At 40.1% G+C, this 23902-nt stretch overlaps 1 protein-coding gene across 4 annotated transcripts in view; it reads left to right on the top strand.

Moving 5' to 3' along the window:
- The window catches only part of LOC135104258 (breast cancer type 2 susceptibility protein-like), a 315255-nt gene that overhangs the window by 211265 nt on the left and 80088 nt on the right, over nt 1-23902 (top strand). For 3 of the 4 annotated variants that reach the window (XM_064011445.1, XM_064011444.1, XM_064011446.1), the window contains exons 13-15: nt 2489-2770; nt 3094-3252; nt 22059-22202. In XM_064011445.1, the coding sequence (XP_063867515.1) occupies nt 2489-2770; nt 3094-3252; nt 22059-22202 (585 nt within the window). Of the gene's footprint in view, nt 1-2488; nt 2771-3093; nt 3253-22058; nt 22203-23902 lie in introns of those variants that run through there. The other variant, XM_064011447.1, reaches the window with a different exon arrangement.

Genomic DNA, 23902 nt, shown 5'->3' with positions numbered 1-23902 from the left:
CTCCTCTCCAGTGGTGGCTCATCAATAGGGACTGCGAGACTGCAGCCTCCCCAGTGGATTTCTAGGATTCACAAAAATAATGTTAATTTATTTATGTTTGACTATTATTCACATGAAAACACCATTTCTCATATGTTTAAATGAAAAAAAAAATACTGCAAAACAATGAGGAAGTACGGAAATTATTTACTATGTAATGATACGAAAGCGGAGAGAAATGGGGGGAGGCTTCCCGGGCGGAATGGCGAGTGTGGACTGCGTCCAGTGCAGTCTTGTCTCGGCCGTTGTTGTGGTTAGGTGAGTGTTCTTGCGTTGGTCTTATTTTCGATAGTGTTTTTCAATTTGTCAGGTATGATTTTAAAATATTATTGATCAGTGATGGCTTGTGCTCAATCTTGATTATCATAGATGGTGTAAAATCACAGAAACATTGTATAAAATAGTTTTTTTTTTTCTTTTCCCAGGTAGGCCTAGCAGTATTTTGCAAAATGGCACAAGAAGCAAAGACGGTTTCTACATTGAAAGAACTTGCACTTTCCATGATTTCAATAGAGAAGATTTCTATGAATAATATGCCAGGTTTAAATGAAAAAGTTATTGATCTGCACAAAACAGGAACAGGAGAATGGACTTCCTTTTCAAATAGCCTAAGCCACCACTAAGGAAGTCAAGCATTTACTGTTAGGATAAGACCTAAAGAATTAAATAATTATCTATCTATCTTTATAATCTATCAATCAATGGTATGTTAAACAATAACAATAAAAGCATTTAAGATTTTATTTGTCTGAATGTGAGACAGCCCCCCAATCAGTAACAGTCACGAGCTGCCACTGCTCCTCTCCTCTAACTGACTGTCTTCAGCCTCTCTCTCACTACCACATTGTTGCATATCTAGCTGTCTTCTAACACTATTTTCATGCTAACTGCTCTTCTGATCTTGCTAACTGCATGCCTCCCCTCCTCCCACGGCCTCGCTGCACAAGACTCTTCTTTCTCTCACCCCTATTCTGTCCACCTCTCTAACACAAGAGTTAACCAGTATTCTCAATCATTCATCCCTTTCTCTGGTAAACTCTGGAACTCCCTGCCTGTTTCTGTATTTCCACCTTCCTATGACTTGAATTCCTTCAAGAGGGAGGTTTCAAGACACTTATTCATCAATTTTTGACCACTGCTTTGACTCTTTTATGGGACTGGCATTTCAGTGGGCATATTTTTTTATTGGATTTTTGTTGCCCTTGGCCAGTGTCCTTCCTACATAAAAAAAAAAAATAAAAATCTGGTACCACTGTTTGTTACCATATCAGCTCCCTTTGTTTCAACACTAATGATATCATTCTGCTTCACCTTATGGTATGGTAACAGTGTGTGCCTGATAGACAGAGTTTGACCATGTGGATGCCCCCAACCACTATTCTCAGTTTTTCATTCCTTTTTCTGGTAAACTCTGAAACTCCTTGCCTGCTTCTGTATTTCCTCCTTCCTATGACTTCAACTCTTTCAAGAGGGAGGTTTCAAGATACCTATCCTTCAACTTTTGGATAATCCATCCTGCTGTTCTCTTTTGGGACTAGCACTTCACTGGGCCTTTTTTTGTACCTCTTTTTTTATTGCCCTACACCAGAGGTCCTTCTGTAAAAAAAATGTGCTGCTTGTTATGGCATGCCATGTCTTGTACGAGTATATGTGTTCACTTAACCTCCTATGGTGACTCCATTGAAGCTTTGTAAGAGTCATGCACATTGTAGTCACCTAGATTCCAGTATTCATTAAAGATACCCTGAGCATCCTCCACTGCTACCTTGTCAAAGCAGCCACACCAGCAGGCAGGACCCACATGTTGAGCAGGCACCTATTGCTTGGTGTCGGGATTTATACAAACTTGGCTGAGATGTTGTTTCTTCTTTGTCTACAGACTTTTCCACTTGTTTTCATCTTTCTCCTGCTTCCTGATATGGTCAGAAGTAAGGGGCTGAGGGTCATTGTTGTTACTACTGCTGATCTTCATAAATTTCTCAGATGAAGTAAGGACACTGGACTAAGCAGTGGATGTGAGAAAAGTCACAATAAACTTTGTGCCCTGAGGCTATCAGAAAGCAGTATAACAATTGACCCATAGGTGTGGATAGGGCACTAGTTGGCTTAAAATGTTACACACTCAGCTCCTGGGCAGCAGCTGCTGTAGCGAGTATGGGTCTCAATTCCCTAATGGGCTACCTATAACTAGCTATTTGTGTGGGAGCTAGGGAAGCTAGATTTGACTCACCTTGTTTACCTGCTCCTCGGTAAGAAAGATATGAACTCAACTTCAGATTACAGTGAAAAGAAGTGCACTTCTTATGGTACCAAAAATCCTTTTCTGAACTTGTCATATTTGTATGTTTTTCATGCCCATTTTCTCTGACACATGACATTGACTTGCATTAAAGTCCATTTCTCAGTTTATACTCCATTCAGTAATATCCTTATATGATTATGTCTGCAGGCTTCTCCTACACTGTGCCTCCGCTTGCACACCAACATGACAAGGCGGGCACGGTGGTGGACACGCCTTGGCCTGCTGCCTCAGAATGGGCCACTTCCATCATTCCTGGAAGCTACTCACTGTGATGGAGGTCTTGTGGGACAAGTGAATGTGATGGTGACACGTCTCTACCCTTTATACTATGAGCGCTCACAAGATGGTTTAGGGGTATTCATGGGTGAGAAGGCTTACTTGAAAAAGCTTTTTGAAACTGAGAGGCAAAAAGAGTTATTAGTTGAGCAGGTGAGGAGAACTATTTTTTTTTCCACTGTATAAATAACTTTAGGAATATCACTTACCAATATTACTCATGCACTAACTTTTTGGTACAAATCAAAGAATCATTTAGTGATATAGGAAACTCATGCTAATAGCTACTGTTTGCATATATTCTATACAACTTTGGTAACAACTGTCACTTTCTTCTTTTGAAATAAGAATTGAATGCACATCTGTATTTACTTTGTGTGTTTTTGTAAGTTTTGTCATAGTAAAACTTTTAGGATAAGAATTTAGGGAAATCAGAAAGTTACTAGATTTTACAGAAATGTATCTTGTCTTTTAAGATTACTGCAGAAGTTGAAAAAGAGCTTCATCATGAAGAGAGAAAGGAAGGTCTGAAGACAGAGAAGCATATCATGACCCCTGAAGAGATCCGAGGCCTCACTCTTGGACAGGAAATTTCACAATTGTTAGATGAGGCAGCAGATCCATCAAGCTTGGAGGTTGTACTTTTGTGATATTGTATTAATGCATGATTTAGCAGTTCTGATTTAGTGACATCCCATTAAATTCTCTTGTGCTCTCTTTGGACAGTATTAATTTAACTGTAAATAGACATGATTGATAGTGCTTATACAGTAAAATCCCTCTTATCCGGCATCAACGGGAATGCCGACATGCCGGGTACTTGAATATTGCCGGATACTTGAATAGAAGTGAAATTATGTCCACAATCACCACCCTACACTCACGCATCTTACCATAACAAAGATCAGCTGATCTAATCAGCAGCTGATCTGATCAGCTGCTTAAGTGTAAGCACAACACGCTTCCTCTTTTCTACAACTTTAGGCATGATGAAGGCATCAGGTGATAAACAGTACACACGCGGGACTGAGTCACTGAGTAATCACAGTGCACTGGGCCGCGGGTGGCGCGAAGCAGTGCGCTCTGGTGGCGAGGGGACAAAGTATGCCTCGCGCGGGAATTTTAATCAATTTTATGAGTACACATTGATTTTTTATTGATTTTAAGGCTCGGGGAAAAATGTGCCGGATACTTGAAGCTGCCGGATACTCGAATGCCGGATGAAAGGGATTTTACTGTAGCTTCCTACTTTCCTACCTTCCTGTAATCCAGGACTATGAATATGAGCAGCATTATAATTTGATTATAATTTCTTCAGTGACTTCTTTAGCTTTGCTTAGTAGCTTACAATCATAGTAGTTTTATGGTGACTGAAGAACCTATGGGAAAAATTTAATTGGTTCCAGGGAACCAGAAAACAATATAAAATATTCCATAATTGAAAAAAAAAATAGAATAAGCACATTTGTACTACTACATTTGATATAACATAACAAATATATGTAGTACCCTCCTGAATTTCATGCTGAGTCCTAAATTACTATCCTGAGTTTCATGCAGCTTTGACAAGTAGAGGCCATATTTAGTCACTGTTGGCATCACACGTAGACATACAGTAAACCTCCATAAGTCATAGCCATATATATATATATATATATATATATATATATATATATATATATATATATATATATATATATATATATATATATATATATATATCTCAGATAAACAATCCTAAGGATTGGTAAAATAGAAGGAGACTGATTGAAAATGAAAATGGAATTATGTATACGAGAGTGAGAAAGAGCGAGAAAGGATGAAGTGAAAATGACATAAAATGGATGAGTAGGAGAGAGAGCAAGGTATCACTCTCTAACAGATTGACAGGGAGGGAGGTTTGAGACAAGACGAAAGAAGGGAGAGGTAAGGGAAAAAAAGGATGAAGGGGAAGGGGGCAGATAGGTGAGCAGCGGCTTGTACAGCTAGTGAGTTAGTCTTGTGAGTTTTAGTTTATTCTGAATAAATTTTTATTAAAATTTTAGTACTTTTTTTTTTATGTAAGAAGGACACTGGCCAAGGGCAACAAAAATCAATAAAAAAATGCCCACTGAAATGCCAGTCCCATAAAAGGGTCAAGGCAGTGGTCAAAAATTGGTGGATAAGTGTCTTGAAACCTCCCTCTTGAAGGAATTCAAGTCATAGGAAGGTGGAAATACAGAAGCAGGCAGGGAGTTCCAGAGTTTACCAGAGAAAGGGATGAATGATTGAGAATACTGGTTAACTCTTGCGTTAGAGAGGTGGACAGAATAGGGGTGAGAGAAAGAAGAAAGTCTTGTGCAGCGAGGCCGCGGAAGGAGGGGAGGCATGCAGTTAGCAAGATCAGAAGAGCAGTTAGCATGAAAATAGCGGTATGTAGAAGACAGCTAGATATGCAACATTGCGGCGGTGAGAGAGAGGCTGAAGACAGTCAGTTAGAGGAGAGTAGTTGATGAGATGAAAAGCTTTTGATTCCACCCTGTCTAGAAGAGCAGTATGAGTGGAACCCCCCAGACATGTGAAGCATACTCCATACATGGACGGATAAGGCCCTTGTACAGAGTTAGCAGCTGGGAGGGTGAGAAAAACTGGCGGAGACGTCTCAGAACACCTAACTTCATAGAAGCTGTTTTAGCTAGAGATGAGATGTGAAGTTTCCAGTTCAGATTATAAGTAAAGGACAGACCGAGGATGTTAAGTGTAGAAGAGGGGACAGTTGAGTGTCATTGAAGAAGAGGGGATAGTTGTCTGGAAGGTTGTGTCAAGTTGATAGATGGAGGAATTGAGTTTTTGAGGCATTGAACAATACCAAGTTTGCTCTGCCCCAATCAGAAATTTTAGAAAGATCAGAAGTCAGGCGTTCTGTGGCTTCCCTGCGTGATATGTTTACCTCCTGAAGGGTTGGACGTCTATGAAAAGACGTGGAAAAGTGCAGGGTGGTATCATCAGCGTAGGAATGGATAAGACAAGAAGTTTGGTTTAGAAGATCATTAATGAACAATAAGAAGAGAGTTGGTGACAGGACAGAACCCTGAGGAACACCACTGTTAATAGATTTAGGAGAAGAACAGTGACCGTCTACCACAGCAGCAATAGAACGGTCAGAAAGGAAACTTGAGATGAAGTTACAGAGAGAAGGATAGAAACCGTAGGAGGGTAGTTTGGAAAACAAAGCTTTGTGCCAGACTCTATCAAAAGCTTTTGATATGTCCAAGGCAACAGCAAAAGTTTCACAAAAATCTCTAAAAGAGGATGACCAAGACTCAGTAAGGAAAGCCAGAAGATCACCAGTAGAGCGGCCTTGACGGAACCCATACTGGCGATCAGATTGAAGGTTGTGAAGTGATAGATGTTTAAGAATCTTCCTGTTGAAGATAGACTCAAAAACTTTAGATAGGCAGGAAATTAAAGCAATAGGACGGTAGTTTGAGGGATTAGAACGGTCACCCTTTTTAGGAACAGGTTGAATGTAGGCAAACTTCCAGCAAGAAGGAAAGGTAGATGTTGACAGACAGAGCTGAAAGAGTTTGACTAGGCAAGGTGCAAGCACGGAGGCACATTTTCGGAGAACAATAGGAGGGACCCCATCAGGTCCATAAGCCTTCCGAGGGTTTAGGCCAGCGAGGGCATGGAAAACATCATTGCGAAGAATTTTAATACGTGGCATGAAGTAGTCAGAGGGTGGAGGAGAGGGAGGAACAAGCCCAGAATCGTCCAAGGTAGAGTTTTTAGCAAAGGTTTGAGCAAAGAGTTCAGCTTTAGAAATAGATATGATAGCAGTGGTGCCATCTGGTTGAAGTAGAGGAGGGAAAGAAGAAGAAGCAAAGTTATTGGAGATATTTTTGGCTAGATGCCAGAAATCACGAGGGGAGTTAGATCTTGAAAGGTTTTGACATTTTCTGTTAATGAAGGAGTTTTTGGCTAGTTGGAGAACAGACTTGGCATGGTTCCGGGCAGAAATATAAAGTGCAGGAGATTCTGGTGATGGAAGGCTTAAGTACCTTTTGTGGGCCACCTCTCTATCATGTATAGCACGAGAACAAGCTGTGTTAAACCAAGGTTTAGAAGGTTTAGGACGAGAAAAAGAGTGAGGAATGTACGCCTCCATGCCAGACACTATCACCTCTGTTATGCGCTCAGCACACAAAGATTGGTCTCTGACACGGAAGCAGTAGTCATTCCAAGGAAAATCAGCAAAATACCTCCTCAGGTACCCCCTACTGGCAGAGGCAAAACGCCAGAGGCACCTTCGCTTAGGGGGATCCTGAGGAGGGATTGGAGTGATAGGACAAGATAAAGATATGAAATTGTGATCGGAGGAGCCCAATGGAGAAGAAAGGGTGACAGCATAAGCAGAAGGATTAGAGGTCAGGAAAAGGTCAAGAATGTTGGGCGTATCTCCAAGATGGTCAGGAATGCGAGTAGGGTGTTGCACCAATTGCTCTAGGTCATGGAGGATAGCAAAGTTGTAGGCTAGTTCACCAGGATGGTCAGTGAAGGGAGAGGAAAGCCAAAGCTGGTGGTGAACATTGAAATCTCCAAGAATGGAGATCTCTGCAAAAGGGAAGAGGGTCAGAATGTGCTCCACTTTGGAAGTTAAGTAGTCAAAGAATTTCTTATAGTCAGAGGAGTTAGGAGAGAGGTATACAGCACAGATAAATTTAGTATGAGAGTGACTCTGTAGTCGTAGCCAGATGGTGGAAAACTCGGAAGATTCAAGAGCGTGGGCACGAAAGCAGGTTAAGTCATTGCGCACATAAACGCAGCATCCAGCTTTGGATCGAAAATGAGGATAGAGAAAGTAGGAGAAAACAGAAAAGGGGCTACTGTCAGTTGCCTCAGACACCTGAGTTTCAGTGAGGAAAAGAAGATGAGGTTTAGAAGAGGAGAGGTGGTGTTCTACAGATTGAAAATTAGATCTTAGACCCTTAATGTTGCAGAAGTTAATGAAGAAAAAAGTTGAGGGGGGTGTCAAGACACTTAGGGTCATCGACAGAAAGGCAGTCTCACCTGGGGACATTTATGGTCCCCTCCCCAGATGGGGACTCCGAGGCTGGTATAGGAGTCGCCATGATGATTTTAAAATTTTTGAGTGAAGGGTGTGGGTGTTATTAGGTGCTTGTAGTTTTGTGTGGAGGAAGAGAATTGTCTTTAGAGGGCAGGCTGTGACTGCCCCCTTGTGTTGTGAGACACAAAGGGAAACGTTCAGTGAGGTCACAGCTGGGTTTAATGATAAGTTCACAGCATCCCCTGAACAGTGCTTTAGACCTCACATGAATGGTAAGTTCATCTTGCCAGTTTTGTTTTGTTATACCGATTTATTAAAATTCCAGTGCTTGCACGAGTGATGAGTTCATCATGCCAGTCTTGGTTCATTATTCCGATTAAATATTTATTATAATTTCAGTGTATTATTGCAGTTGTACATTATAATGACTGTGCTTTGTTCTGTACCCTACTGTAGTAACTTTGATGTGATCAGCTTGAAATGGAATGTCATAAGTTTCATTCATATGCCAAAGGGTGCTTTTGTCTTGGCCATTATTTCCCCATCATTGGCTATGGGAATGTTTTAGACCTTTACACTCACCCTTATGCTCTCCCAGCTAACACACAATCACAGATATCATTGCTAAATATAATTATAAATAACTGATAACTTAGCTGTGGTACATGTGGTTAACAGGGAACTATGACAGCTGGGGTGGTGAATTCAAGTCATTGAGTTCCTGGCCATTGGCTGGTTGTGTTATGTAGCAAAGACAGCTTCTTTGCAGTTGTCTTTAGATTCCAGCTTCTAAGTTCTTGTTAACTTAGTGAATTTAACAACTGCAATTGGTGGAGTGGCAGAAATAATTCTTGAAAGGACTTGTTATGGTGGTGGGTGGTTGGCGACTGCTACTGACAGCAGGGGATAAGCAGCTAGCTTGGTTCCTGTCTTGCCATGTCAGAAACAAAAATATTTCACTTTCCACTCACATCTATTTCCCAGTTTATTTATAGCAGTAACTAATACTTAGTTTGTACAATATTAACCTTTAATTACCCTTTAATATAAATTAACAGCTTATATACAAATCACAACACAAACCAATAATTCATTGATATTATGCATGATGCAGGTGGAAATTTCCACATTGGCTTTCAATTCACAGATTAATAAATTCCCTTACATGGCATGTAGTAGTGTCATCCCTTGACATTCATAATTTTTTTTTAATATACATGATTTTGAAAATATAAAGATTTTCGTATCAATGGATTTCATGAAGCATGTTTGTACCTACATGCATACATACATATACCAAGGCTGTCTCCCCCAAAACAGAGGGTAGCAAAGACAAGGTACACAACTTTCACATTCCTTTTCATTCACACCACTCTCTTGGACCTTTGGTCCATAACAGGGAAGAAGAGTACTTCTGTCCTCACTTTATGGGGATCAGTTGCACAGCATGGAGAGTTAGGTCCAGAACAAGGCTTCTTCATAACAAGTACTCTCATCTACCACACCCAATTGTCCCACACCTGTGAGACTATAAATGTGTGGCATCTCCCTCAGAGGTCACAGGGCCACATCATTCCTCATATACTCCCAACTGCTCTCCATTCACTTCTGATACCCACAGTCATTTTACAATGGTCCAGTATCAGTCCTCTTCCTTTCAAGGCCTCATTCACACTATCTAATCATCCCTTATATGGCCTGTCTTGCAAGTTTACACCTCTCACACTTGATCTTACTATCCTCTTCATCACCCTGTCATCCTACACTCTCTCAACATATCCAAACCATCTTAGTAAACATTGCTCTGCCAGTCCTGCCAAGTCTCACACCACCTGTTCTCTTTTTCACTCTCTCTTCTCTGACTATCCATCCTAGTTCACACTTACTCCTTAGACATCTCATTTCCATTACATTCGATCTCTTCTTGTCTGCTACTCCTGTACTCCAGGTCTCTGCACTTTACAGTGCAATAGGCACTGTTGTCCCTTTATGTAATTTTTTTTTTACATTAATTCCAAGTGCCCCACTCTCAAACAATCTATTCATTCCTCTTAACACTTTTTCCTGCTTCCTTCAGTCTAGCTCTAACCTCTCTCTACTCCTCCATCCAGTGTTACTGTACGAGTAGATCCAAGATATTTGAAACAGTCTGTTCTCCAACTTCTCACTGTTCAGCCTTACATTTATCCTACCACCTGCATCCCTGGTGCACCTACATTAACCTTCAGTTTCCTTCTCCTACACATCTGTCTAAACTCATCTACAAGCCTAACTAATTTCTCCTTTGTATCCACCACCAATACTGTGTCATCTGCCAGCAACAATTGACTCGCACTCCATTCTTCACCCTCTACTGTTACCAGATCCAATCTTCAACCCAACATTCTAGCATTAACTTCCCTTACCACACCATCCATATAGATTTTAAATTGCATTGGTGACATTACATGTCCCTGACGTAGCACCACCTTAACCAGAGATCATTTACTTGTGCTGTTTTTTCTCTTACATATGATCTATTCTCATAAAAACTTTTCACCCCTTTTAACAACCCACCACTTCCACTATACAATTTCAAAACATCCCACATTCCTTCCCCTATAAAATATGTCTCCTTAATCTGTAAAAGCCCAAAATACTTTTTTTCCCTTTTGCTAATCAGGTAATAAGTGCTTTAAGCAACATAAAAGACCTTCCCCTAGTGGCTGGGGTGTTCTAAATTTTAGATGCATTGTATGGTCATGTGGAGCCTGCCTGCATAACTGTGCCATGTGTCGTGCTGCCGTGATGGTTGCAACGAGTAACATGTTGCTAAAGATGACTGTATTTTCAATATGTGGAGTTTTCTGTATTCTGTTCATGAGAGTTTTTCCTACTTAATGTAATAATATATTTCAACATTCAGTGATAAACTGTTGAAACTATTGAAAATAGCGAGCACAGGTGTCTGAGGCAACTGACAGTATCCCCTTTTCTGTTCTCTCCTACTTTCTCTATTCTCATTTTCAATCCAAAGCTGGATGTTGCATTTATGTGCGCAATAACTTAACCTGCTCTCATGCCCACACTCTTGAATCTTCTGAGTTTTACACCATCTGGCTACGACTACAGAGTCAGTCTCAGACTAAATTTATCTGTGCTGTATACCTCTCACCTAACTCCTCTGACTATAAGAAATTCTTTGACTACTTAATTTCCAAAGTGGGGCACATTCTGACTCTCTTCCTTTTTGCGGAGATCTCCATTCTTGGAGACTTCAGTGTTCACCACCAGCTTTGGCTTTCCTCTCCCTTCACTGACCATCCTGGTGAACTAGCCATCAACTTTGCTATCCTCCATGACCTAGAACAATTGATGCAATACCCTACTCGTATTCCTGACCATCTTGGAGATATGCCCAACATTCTTGACCTTTTCCTAACCTCTAATCCTGCTTATGCTGTTACCCTATCTTCTCCATTGGGCTCCAATGATCACAATCTCATATCTGTATCTTGTCCTATCATTCTAATCCCTCCTCAGGATCCCCCTAAGTGGAGGTGCCTCTGGCATTTTGCCTCTGCTAGTTGGGGGCACCTGAGGAGGTATTTTGCTGATTTTCCTTGGAATGACTACTGCTTCTGTGACAGAGACCCATCGCTGTGTGCCGAGTGCATAACAGAGGTGATAGTGTCTGACATGGAGGCATACATCCTTCACTCTTTTTCTCGACCTAAACCTTCCAAACCTTGGTTTAACACAGCTTGTTCTCATGCTATACATGATAGAGAGGTGGCCCAAAAAAAAGTAGTTAAGCCTTCCATCACCAGAATTTCATGCACTTTATATTATATTTATCCCCGGAACCATGCCAAGCCTGTTCTCCAACTAGCCAAAAACTCCTTCATTAATAGAAAGTGTCAAAATCTTTCAAGATCTAACTCCCTTCGTGACTTCTGGCATATAACCAAAAACATTTTCAAAAACTTTGCTTCTTCTTCTTTCCCTCCTTTTTTTCAACCAGATGGCACCTCTACTATCACATCTGTCTCTAAAGCTGAACTCTTCATGCAAACCATTGCTAAAAACTCTACCTTGGATGATTCAGGGCTTGTTCCTCCCTCTCTTCAACCCTCTGACTACTTCATGCTACCTATTAAAATTCTTTGCAATGATGTCAGAAAGGAAACTTCAGATGAAGTTACAGAGAGAAGGATAGAAGCCGTAGGAGGGTAGTTTGGAAATAAAAGCTCTGTACCAGACTCAATCAAAAGCTTTTCATATGTCTAAGGCAACAACAAAAGTTTCACCAAAATCTCTAAAAGAGGATGACCAAGACTCACTAAGGAAAGCCAGATCACCAGTAGAGTGGCCTTGACATAACCCATACTGGCAATCAGATAGAAAGTTGAGAAGTGATAGATGTTTAAGAATCTTCATTTTGGGGATAGATTAAAAAAGCTTTAAGAATCTTCCTTTTGGGGATAGATTAAAAAAGCTTTAGATAGGCAGGAAATTAAAGCAATAGGACAGTAGTATGAGGGATTAGAGTGGTCACCCTTTTTAGGAACAGGCTGAATGTAGGCAAACTTCCAGCAGGAAGGAAAGATAGATGTTGACAGACAAAGTTGAAAGAGTTTGACTAGTCATGGTGCAAGCACAGAGGTGCAGTTTCAGAGAACAATAGGAGGGACCCCATCAGGTTCATGAGCCTTCTGAGGGTTTAGGACGGTGAGGGCATGGAAAACATCATTGCAAAGAATTTTAATAGGTAGCATGAAGTAGTCAGAGGGTGGAGGAGAGGGAGGAACAAGCCCTGAATCATCCAAGGTAGAGTTTTTAGCAATGGTTTGCATGAAGAGTTCAGCTTTAGAGATAGATGTGCTAGTAGTGGTGTCATCTGGTTGAAAAAAAAGGAGAGCAAGAAGAAGAAGCAAAGTTATGGAAAATGTTTTTGGTTATGTGCCAGAAGTCACGAGGGGAGTTAGATCTTGAAAGATTTTGACACTTTCTATTAACCCTTTCCTTCCGGCAATCGTATACATACGATTGCAAAAATGCGTCCGTAGTGACAGCGATCATATCCGTAATCAAGAATTTTCGCGCCTCAATTTTGAGCTCCAAGCGCGGTTTCTCGAGTCAGATGGTGTGAGTGGAAGTGTCTGGCATGTTTCCACATGTAATGTTGTCACTAGCTCTGGAAATTTAGCGGTAACTAAGCTATTTTCCCTTTCTCCGGGCGACACTTGGCAACCCCAGCGACCCGCCGGGTGGAAAGCACTCGCCGGGTGGAAAGCACCATGATAAGTGCGAAGAGACATCCTGATAAGAGCGAAGGATCTCAGATCATAACTCACCATGGAGCAGGACACAACATATGTATTTAGCAGTGCTTCTGAGTTTGAAGACAGTGACAGTGAATATTTAGAAGAAGAAACTGAAGAAAGCGAAGACATTAGTGAGGACTCGGAAAATTATTTACAGAATCCACCTGTTTTATCAGAACAGAGAGATGGTACCTATCATTCTTTCATGTTAATTTTTTCATCATCTTTGATTTTATCATAAAATGGGAGAAGGTAACTTGTCAGAGAGAGAGAGAGAGAGAGAGAGAGAGAGAGAGAGAGAGAGAGAGAGAGAGAGAGAGAGAGAGAGATAATATTATTTGCCTGAAACTTGATATGAAAAGGGATGAAATCTCTCTCTCTCTCTCTCTCTCTCTCTCTCTCTCTCTCTCTCTCTCTCTCTCTCTCTCTCTCTCTCTCTCTCTCTCTCTCTCTCTCTCTCTCTCTCTCTCTCTCTTACTCTCTCTCATTGGAAGTGTACAATTTCCCCTCCAAGATGAGAGAGAGAGAGAGAGAGAGAGAGAGAGAGAGAGAGAGTGTGTGTGTGCGTGTGGCGTCATCGCTCTCCGGGCTGTTTCTGGATGACGGATCACACAGCGGGAGGAGGAGGAATCCTTTATAAGGCATAAACTCAACTTTCAGAGGTCACATCGAGCTACAAAGTATATCATTGTATTCAGAATAACAAAGAGAAAATAATTATTAGTATTCAAACAATTTTCTGACAATTTCTAGGTTTACCATTTTTAGCCGTCATACAAAACGGGAAAATAATTTAAGCACCGGAAGGAAAGGGTTAATGAAGCAGTTTTTGGCTAGTTGGAGAACAGACTTGGCATGGTTCCGGGGAGAAATATAAAGTGCATGAGATTCTGGTGATGGAAGGCTCAAGTACTGTGATACTATTATTAAGTAAATGATCAATGCAGAGTGGTGAAATTGGTGATGGAAAATGACCTACTTTTGCTGAATTGTCAAAAGTAGCCCAGCTAGGAGAGATGTTCATGAGGAATGTCCCAATCCTTTAAGGGTTAAGAACCAGTCCCTTGAATGACAAACCTCTGCTGAAAATTCAGAAACTCACTAACCCTGTCATCCATTGCTAATGCCAGAAGAAAAGCAGCCTTCATAGAAACATCTTTTGTAGAGGCCGAATTAAGAGGCTCATAAGAGATTTCAATAAAGAACATAATTCTAATGAAAGATCCAAGATGGGGATCTTTGTCAGAATAGGTGGACTTGATATGGTTATGCTAATGAAAGATACAAGGTTGGGTTCTTTACCAAAATAGGTGGATGTGATATGGTTATATTAATGAAAGATCTAAGTTTGGGATCTTCGTCAACATAGGTGAACATGATATGGTTATCTCCTTCAAGATCCTTATTCTTTGAGATATTTAAATGAGCCTGGTAAGAGCCACCACTAAAGTACAGCCTTTTGTGGCTGATAAGGATAAGTTCCTAGAATCTCAAAAGAGAAAAAAGCCTGCCGGTTCTGTTAGAAAAAAAGAATAGATCATAAACCCTTGACTCAGATCAACCACAGCTGACTGAAAAGCTGAAGAGCAGAGAACCAAAAAGGAATGGGGGCAATACAGCTTAGGATATTAGTTATAAAGCCTTTTCCTTTTTACTCATTCTTAACTCCATCATGTTTAAATTGGTAGAAATTCAATTTATTTGTGTCTGCTTCTTACAAGATAAACTAGATGACTTACTATGTATTTTTTTATTTATTCATATTTTATGTAGGAGGGGCACTGGCCAAGGGCAACAAAACTGAGGTGAATATTAAACAAGGAATGTGTTATGAAATTAAATATTACAGAAAGTACTGATATGAACTGCATGATAAGATTAGTAAATCAACAGGGGAAGGGAGGGGTGATTAGTATTGACACAAACAATGGAGTGTGTCACTTGGGAATGAAACAGATGAAATCCTAAGCTCCGCCTCCTTAGCATTTTAATGTCTCATTCTGCTCATCTGTTTATTGTCATATAGCATCGTGACTCCATACTGACTTAATCCTGACTGTCAGTGTTTGTTAGAACTAAGTAACATCATATGTTGGAAGCCTGAATAACATCTTGTACTACTATTGAATTAGTGTCAACACAGCTGTTTGAGTCCTTTCTGTGGAGCAGATAATGGTTCATGGAGTGCATTCTCCACACCATACCAGTATCTTATAGTATACCAATCACAAATCCCCTTGTAACTGGCAACTTAGCACAGTAGGGTTACCAACCTTGCACCATACCACAAGGATTATACAGTAAAATCCCTCTTATCCGGCATCAACGGGACCGCTGACATGCCGGATACTTGAATATTGCCAGATACTTGAATAGAAGTGAAATTATGTCCACAATTACCACCCTACACTCACACATCTTACCATAACAAAGATCAGCTGATCCTAATCAGCAGCTGATCTGATCAGCTGCTTAAGTGTAAGCACAACACACTTCCTCTTTTCTACAACTTTAGGCATGATGAAGGCGTCAGGCGATAAACAGTGCACACACGGGACTGAGTCACTGAGTAAACACAGTGCAGTGGGCCGCGGGTGGCGCGAAGCAGTGCGCTCTGGTGGCGAGGGGACAAAGTATGCCTCGCGTGGGAATTTTAATCGATTTTTATGAGCACACATTGATTTTTTATTGATTTTAAGGCTTGGGGAAAAATGTGCCGGATACTTGAAGCTGCCGGATACTCAAATGCCGGACGAGAGGGATTTTACTGTACCAATAAACATTGTGAGCTGTATTACATCATATGATGCTGTAAAGGTAATGAAAAATGTTTTGCTTGGTGTACATGGAAATGTATGATGACCTTTGCATCTTTTTATCATAGAGATGTTACATATATGATGACCTTTGCATCTTTTTACCATAGAGATGTTACACATCTCATTTGGATGCTTTCTCCCTGGGGCTGATTGTGTCTGGTCTTGGGGTTGTATACTCTATTGTAAGGGACAAGTCCTTATGTCAAGGGGGATTGTGAGTTGTGTGGGGCAAGGGAGAGTTGAGTGAGTCATGCCCACTCGGTGTGTGTATTGTGTTTACAATAAGTTCTTGCTAGCCTGATCAGTTGTTCTCCTTTTCATTTCCCCCTTTCTCATCTTGATACTCAAGAAAGAAGAAAAGTCATTGCCCAGTATGCAAAGACAAAATCCCGGCAAACCTTTAAAACATAAGTACAGTGATTTAAGGAAAATTAAATGCTTCTTAGAGCAAGATAGTCTTGGGAGCTGCAAGTGTGGGGAGACGTCTTTCATCCACCTTGCTCCCTCCCCTTGCCATGTGACCAGCATAGCCTGGGAGTGCTTTGTCTCTTTGTTTTCTGGGCAGTTGGTGGTCTAAGTTCGGATGAGACGGGTGTGCTGTTAAGAGAGCTGGTACATTCGAGGAGTTTTGTGTTTATGGGTCTTACTAGTAATTTGGTTGAGTGGCTAGGGAGTAGATATGTACCTCACAGTTGTGTACATTTTGTTGGCCAGTATTTGAATCCTGAAATACCACTCTCAAGTCTCTCTAGGTGTGTATTGAGAGATATCTGCCAGTTCAGTTCTGTGCATTTGTCTGTCTTGTGTCTTATGTCTTCCCAGGCAGACTTGACAGTCTGCTTGGAGGTTCTGTCATTCTGAGTTGAGTTGACTCATTTGTCTCGTATTCCTGTTTAGTTGAATGCTACTGGCCTTAGAGAGACTGGGATTTGGGATGTTTTCTTTCCTTTCTTTCTATTCCTTCATCCTTTGTCTTTTCCTTTGTTGAATATGAAGTGCTCTCTATGGTTGGAGTGATGTGCTGTACTAAGGAAGTTTTTTTTTCAACCATAATTTATTTGAGCCTCACGAATCGTATGGCAGCAAAAGGTGTATTGTCTTTCCTATACTTGGGATTCTATTTAGCAATGTAAGTAATTAATGATTATGGGTATTTTTGTGTTTAATAACAAATCAAGATTTTCTGGTTAAAGTCTGTTTTTATAGTTACCTATAATTATTAATTATATTGGAGATGCTTTTCTTCCCCTGTATGCTGGATTATTGGCAACCTACCTCTGGTTGGATGCACAAGTGCAGGGAAAATGGGGTCTTCTTAGGTAAAGAAACCAAAAGTGGTAAAAAAAATCTATAATGTATATATATATATATATATATATATATATATATATATATATATATATATATATATATATATATATATATATATATATATATATATATATATATATATATATATATATATATATATATATATGTGTGTGTGTGTGTGTGTGTGTGTGTGTGTGTGTGTGTGTGTGTGTGTGTGTGTGTGTGTTTTATGCAAGAGGGACACTGGCCAAGGGCAACAAAAATCCACTGAAAAAAAAAGGCCACTGAGATGCTGGTCCCAAATAAGGTTTGAAGCAGTAGTAAAAAATTGGAGGATAAGTGCCTTGAAACTTCCCTCATGAAGGAACTCAAGTCATAGAAAGGTGGAAATACAGAAACAGGCAGGAAGTTCCAGAGTTTACCAGAGAAAGGGATGAATGAAAGAGAATACTGGTTAACTCTTGCATTAGAGAGATGGACAGAATAGGGGTAAGAGAATGAAGAAAGTCTTGTGCAGTGAGGCTGCAGGAGGAGGGGAGGCATGCAGTTAGCAAGATCAGAAGAGCAGTTAGCATGATAATAGCCTAACTTCACAAAAGCTGTTTTAGTTAGAGATGAGATGTGAAGTTTCCAGTTCAGATTATATGTTTTTCTTTCATTCCTGAATCATGTAGCTGTGATATATGTGTATAAAATGGCTGTGTGAATGAGAATTTAGTGCTAATTGATAATCATAGGTAACTACTATGCAGACATTTATTTATTTATTTTTTTTTTTTTAAGTGACATTTGTAGCTGCAAGATACGTGGCAGGACAACACTACACCAATAAAAGAGCCATTCACCCTGCCATTTGAAATGTATCAGCTCCTAATTCAGTCATTTAAGTAATCTCTAGTTCATTTTTATGAAAACATTACTTTGTGGTCACTTCTGATGTGTAAAATGTGCAAGCTTCTATATGCATGTTTTTTTTTTTTTTTTTTTTTTTCCATATATGTAAGAGGGACACCAGCCTTGGGCAACAGAAATCTAATAAAAAAAAGCCCACTGAGATGCCAGTCCCTGAATAGGGTTTGAAGCAGTAGTCAAAAATTGAAGGATAAGTGTCACGAAACCCCTCTTGAAGGATCTATGTCATAGGAAGGTGGAAATACGGAAGCAGGCAGAGAGTTCCAGAGTTTACTAGAAAAAGGGATGAATGATTGAGAATACTGGTTAACTCTTGTATTAGGTGGACAAAGAAGAAAGTCTTGTGCAGTGAGGCTGTTGGAGTAGAGGAGACATGCAGTTAGCAAGCTCAGAAGAGCAGTTAACATGAAAATAGCAGTAGAAGATAGCAAGAGATGCAACATTACAGTGATGAGAAAGAGGCTGAAGACAGTCAGTTAGAAGAGAGGAGTTAATTAGATGAAAAGCTTTTGATTCCACACTGTCTAAAAGAGTGGTATGAGCGAAACCCCCCAGACATGTGAAGCGTACTCCATACATGGACGGATAAGGCCCTTGTACAGAGTTAGCAACTGGGGGGGTTGAGAAAAACTGGTGGAGGTGTCTCAGAACACCTAACTTCATAGAAGCTGTTTTAGCTTGATATGAGATGTTAAGTTTCCAGTTTATATTATAAGAAAAGGACAGACTGAGGATGTTCAGTGTAGAAGAGGGGGACAGTTGAGTGTCATTGAAGAAGAGGGGATAGTTGTCTGGAAGGTTGTGTTGAGTTGATAGATGGAGGAATTGAGTTTTTTGAGACATTGAATAATACCAACTTTCCAATCAGAAATTTTAGAGAGATCAGAAGTCAGGTGTTCTGTGGCTTCCCTGCGTGAACTATTTTCTTCCTGAAGGGTTGGACACCTGTGAAAAAAAAACAGGAAAAAGTGAAGGGTGGTATCATCAGCGTAGGAGTAGATAGGACAAGAAGTTTGGTTTAGATCATTGATAAACAATATGAAGAGAGTGGGATGACAGGACAGAATCCTGTGGAACACTACTTAATAGATTCAAAACAATGACCATATACCACAGCAACAATAGAATGGTCAGAAAAGAAACTTGAGATGAAGATACAGAGAGAAGGATACAAGCCATAGGAGGGTAGGTTGGAAATAAAAGCTTTGTGCCAGACTCTATCAAAAGCTTTTGATATGTCTAAGGCTACAGCAAAAGTTTCACCAAAATCTTAAAAGAGGATGACCAAGACTCAGTAAGGAAAGCCAGATCACCAGTAGAGTGGCCTTGACAGAACCCATACTGGCGATCAGATAGAATGTTGTGAGGTGATAGATGTTTAAGAATCTTCCTGTTGAGGATAGATTCAAAAACTTTAGATAGGCTGGAAATTAAAGCAATAAGACGGTAGTTTGAGGAATTAGAACGGTCATCCTTTTTAGGAACGGGCTGAATGTAGGCAAACTTTCAGCAAGAAGGAAAGGTTGATGTTGATAGACAGAGTTGGAAGGATTTTACTGAGCAAGGTGCAAGCACAGAGGCACAGTTTTGGAGAACAATAGGAGGGACCCCATCAGGTCCATAAGCCATCCAAGGGTATATGCCAGTGAGGGGATGGAAAACATTATTTTGAAGAATTTTAATAGCATGAAGAAGTCGGAGGCTGTAGGAGAAGGAGGAACATGCCCTGAATCATCCAAGGTAGAGTTTTTAGCAAAGGTCTGAGTGAAGAGTTCAGCTTTAGAGATAGATATGATAGCAGTGGTGCCATCTGGTTGAAGTAAAGGAGGGAAAGAAGAAGCAAAGTTGCTGGAGATGTTTTTGGTTAGATGCCAGAAGTCATGAGGGGAGTTAAATCTTGAAAGATTTTGACACTGTTAATGAAGGAGTTTTTGGTTAGTTGGAGAGCAGACTTGGCATAGTTCTAGGCAGAAATATAAAGTGTGTAAGATTCTGGTGATGGAAGGCTTAAGTACCTTTTGTGGGCCACCTCTTTATCATGTTTAGCTTGAGAATAGGCTGTGTTAAACCAAAGTTTGGAAGGTTTAGGTTGAGAAAAAGAGTGAGGAATGTACGCCTCCATGCCAAATACTATCACCTCTGCTATGCGTTTGGCACACAGAAATGGGTCTCTGTCATGGAAGCAGTAGTCATTCCAAGGAAAATCAGCAAAAATATCTCTTCAGGTCCTCCAACTAGCAGAGACAAAACACCAGAGGCACCTCTGCTTAGGGGGATCCTGAGGAGGGATTGGAGCGATAGGACAAAATACAGATATGAGATTGTGATCAGAAGCTCTCAACGGAGAAGAGAGGGTAAAAGAATAAGCAAAAGGATTAGAGGTTAGGAAAAGGTCAAGAATGTTGGGCATATCTCCTAGACGGTCATGGATATGAGTAGGGTGTTGTACCAATTGCTCTAGGTCATGGAGGATAGCAAAGTTGAAGGCTGGTTCACCAGGATGGTCAGTGAAGGGAGAGGAATCCCAAAGCTGGTGGTGAAGATTGAAGTCTTAAAGAACGGAGATCTCTGCGAAAGGTAAGAGAGTCAGAATGTGCTCCACATTTCTTATAGTCAGAGGATTTAGGTGAGAGGTATACAGCACAGATAAGTTTAGTTTGAGAGTGACTCTGTAGTCATAGCCAGATGGTGGAAATCTCAGAAGATTGAAGAGTGTGGGCATGAGAGCAGGTTAAGTCATTTCGCTCATAAATGCGACATCCAGCTCTGGATTGAAGATGAGGATAGAGAAAGTAGGAGAGAATAGAAAAGGAGCTACTGCCAGTTGTCTCAGACACCTGTGTTTCAGTGAGGAAAAGAAAATTATGTTTAGTAGAGGAGAGATGATGTTCTACAGACTGAAATTTAGATCTAAGACTGCGAATGTTGCAGAAGTTAATGAAGAAAAGTTCAGGGGGATGTCAAGACACTTAGGGTCGATACCAGAAGAGCAGTCTGACCTGGGGACATTTGTGGTCCCCTCACCAGATGGAGACTCCAAAGGCTGGTGTAGGAGTCACCATAATAATTTTGAATTTTGAGTGAAGGGTGTTTGTGTAATTAGGTGCTTCTAGTTTTGTGTGAAGGAAGAGAGTTATCTTTAGAAGGCAGGCTGTGACTGCCCCCTTGTGTTGTGAGACACAAAGGGAAATGTTCAGTGAGGTCACAGCTGGGTTTAATGATAATTTCACAGCACCCTCTGATCCAGTGCTTCAGACCTCACTGGGAGTAATGATTGTTTTGGCAGGTGCCTACTGCCTCCTTCACTTGTATGACACCTGTGGAAAAATTGTCCTGTTTTTAGAATATAGATAATTGGTTCAGTTCCAGAAAACTGCTATTGGGCTATTCTTTTGATGAGACAGAAAAATTTAGTCTTTCTCTTTGAAAATACAGTAAAATCCCTCTCATCCAGCATTCGAGTATCCGGCAGCTTCAAGTATCCGGCACATTTTTCCCCGAGCCTTAAAATCAATAAAAAATCAATGTGTACTCATAAAATTGATTAAAATTCCCGCGCGAGGCATACTTTGTCCCCTCGCCACCAGAGCACACTGCTTTGCGCCACCTGCGGCCCACTGCACTGTGTTTACTCAGTGACTCAGTCCTGCGTGTGCACTGTTTATCGCCTGACGCCTTCATCATGCCTAAAGTTGTAGAAAAGAGAAAGCGTGTTGTGCTTACACTTAAGCAGCTGATCAGATCAGCTGCTGATTAAGATCAGCTGATCTTTGTTATGGTAAGATGCGTGAGTGTAGGGTGGTGATTGTGGACATAATTTCACTTCTATTCAAATATCCGGCGATATTCAAGTATCCAGCATGTCGGCGGTCCCATTGATGCTGGATAAGAGGGATTTTACTGTACTTCATTCTACAGGAAGGATCATGAAACAAATTATTTTAGCAGTGTCATAGCACCATTACTCTATATGTACATTATCTCTTATTTTCTTTCTGTGAGTTTGCACTTCTGCTTACTAAAAGTTGGATTTGCTTTTTCCATAGGAATTGTTAACTCCTCATCAAAAACAGCTGGCAAGAACTTGGTGTGAGAAAAATACAGAAGAAACAAGGCAGAGGCTTCACACTGAAGTGATGAATCGCTTTGCAAAAAGACAAAAACACTTTGAGGCAATTCCTCTGTTGAAGGTAGGCACTATCAGTCTAAGTGTTAAAGTTCTTCCTTCTATTTGTCTTCAGTGTAAGATAGCTCTGTATAGGGTGTAACACAAGTTTCTGCAGATATTACTAGAGGTGAAAATACATGTTGAAAATGTTGTATATACATATGCATTTTGAGGCCTTGGTTACCTGTGTTATGAAATTCAAGTGTAGGTGGGTGACACATTCACACTAGTCCAGCACTATCCATGGCTGGATGTGTAGACGTAGAATATCCTTTGGTGATATGTAGAGAAACACCATGTCATCATACTCACATTACTGTACATAAGTATGGCACTGCTAGCAGTTTTCTCTCTCAAACTTATGTAATCTAAACCACAGAACACCTGATTTCTGATCTCTCTAGAATTTTTGATTTGTGTAGAGCAAATTTAGTGTTGTTCAATGCCTCAAAAATTCAATTCCTCTTTCTATCAACTTGATACAACCTTCCACATAATTATCACCTCTTCTTCATTGACACTCAGCTGTCTTCCTCTTCTAAACAAAACATCCTCAGTCTGTCCTTTACTAATAATCTAAACTGGAAACTTCACATCTTGTCTGTAGCTAAAACAGCTTCAATGAAGTTAGTCATTCTGAGTTGTCTCTGCCAGTTTTTCTCACCTCCCAGCTGGTAACTCTGTACAGGGGCCTTATCCATCCATGTATGGAGTATGCTTCACATGTATTGGGATTTCCACTCATACTGCTTTTTAGACGGTAAAATCAAAAGCTTTTCATCTTATCAACTTCTCTCCTCTAAATGTCTACATCCTCTCTCTCATCACTACAATGTTGCTTCTCTTGCTATCTTCTGCTGCTATTTTCATGATAACTGCTCTTTTGCTCATGCCAATTTCATGCCTCCCCTCCTTCTGCAACCTCACAGCACAAAGACTTTCTTTCTCACACCCCTATTCTGTCCACCTCTCTAATGCAAGAGTTAAGGGGGATGTCTGGTAAGACAAGTTTTTTGCCCTTCTATGTATTTCTTTCGAGCTAAATTTTGCAAAGAAATAGGGAATAGCATATATAACACTCCTATACCTTTATTTTTAAAATTTTCAATAATTTTTGAAAAAATTAGGACCCCTTTTCAAATTCCTTAAACTCTAAAGAAATTTGTATTTTTCACATGATATTATGCCACACGTGCAGGTACACTATTGATCTTTAACTGAGGACATTTGAAATTTTGATTCCCATAATTAAATTTCTGGGAAAAAAAAAAAATTTCTTGCAATTTTCAACTTTCAGCAAATTTTGGCTTCATGAAGATTTTTTCATATCTATATGTAATAGTTAATTTGAAATTATAAATGTGTACATTTGTAGATTTTAGTCCATTCTAACAATCCTGAAGGTTTGAAGGGAATCTATGAAGAAGTGGCTGAGTTTTAGGCATTTATATTAGCAAAAAATGTTGTTTTAAGATTTGGGCTCATAAACATTTGAATTACTCATCATTCTTTTATGAGTCATCACTACACTTTATTATTACATTCTGTGTGTTACTACATCATTCCTTTATATTTGTATTTTAGAAAAATGCTTTGAAAAGTGATATGTTTTAGGTTAGTTGCACAGGAGATCAAGTGAACAGTAATGAAATTACTGTCATTTTAAATATCATAATTATATGGGTTAGCTTTGTAGGCTCAGGTCAAATTTTAATTACAAAC

This window comes from Scylla paramamosain, chromosome 10, assembly GCF_035594125.1.
Source record: "Scylla paramamosain isolate STU-SP2022 chromosome 10, ASM3559412v1, whole genome shotgun sequence".
Taxonomy (NCBI): domain Eukaryota; kingdom Metazoa; phylum Arthropoda; class Malacostraca; order Decapoda; family Portunidae; genus Scylla; species Scylla paramamosain.
This window is presented reverse-complemented; position numbering and strand designations above follow the sequence as displayed.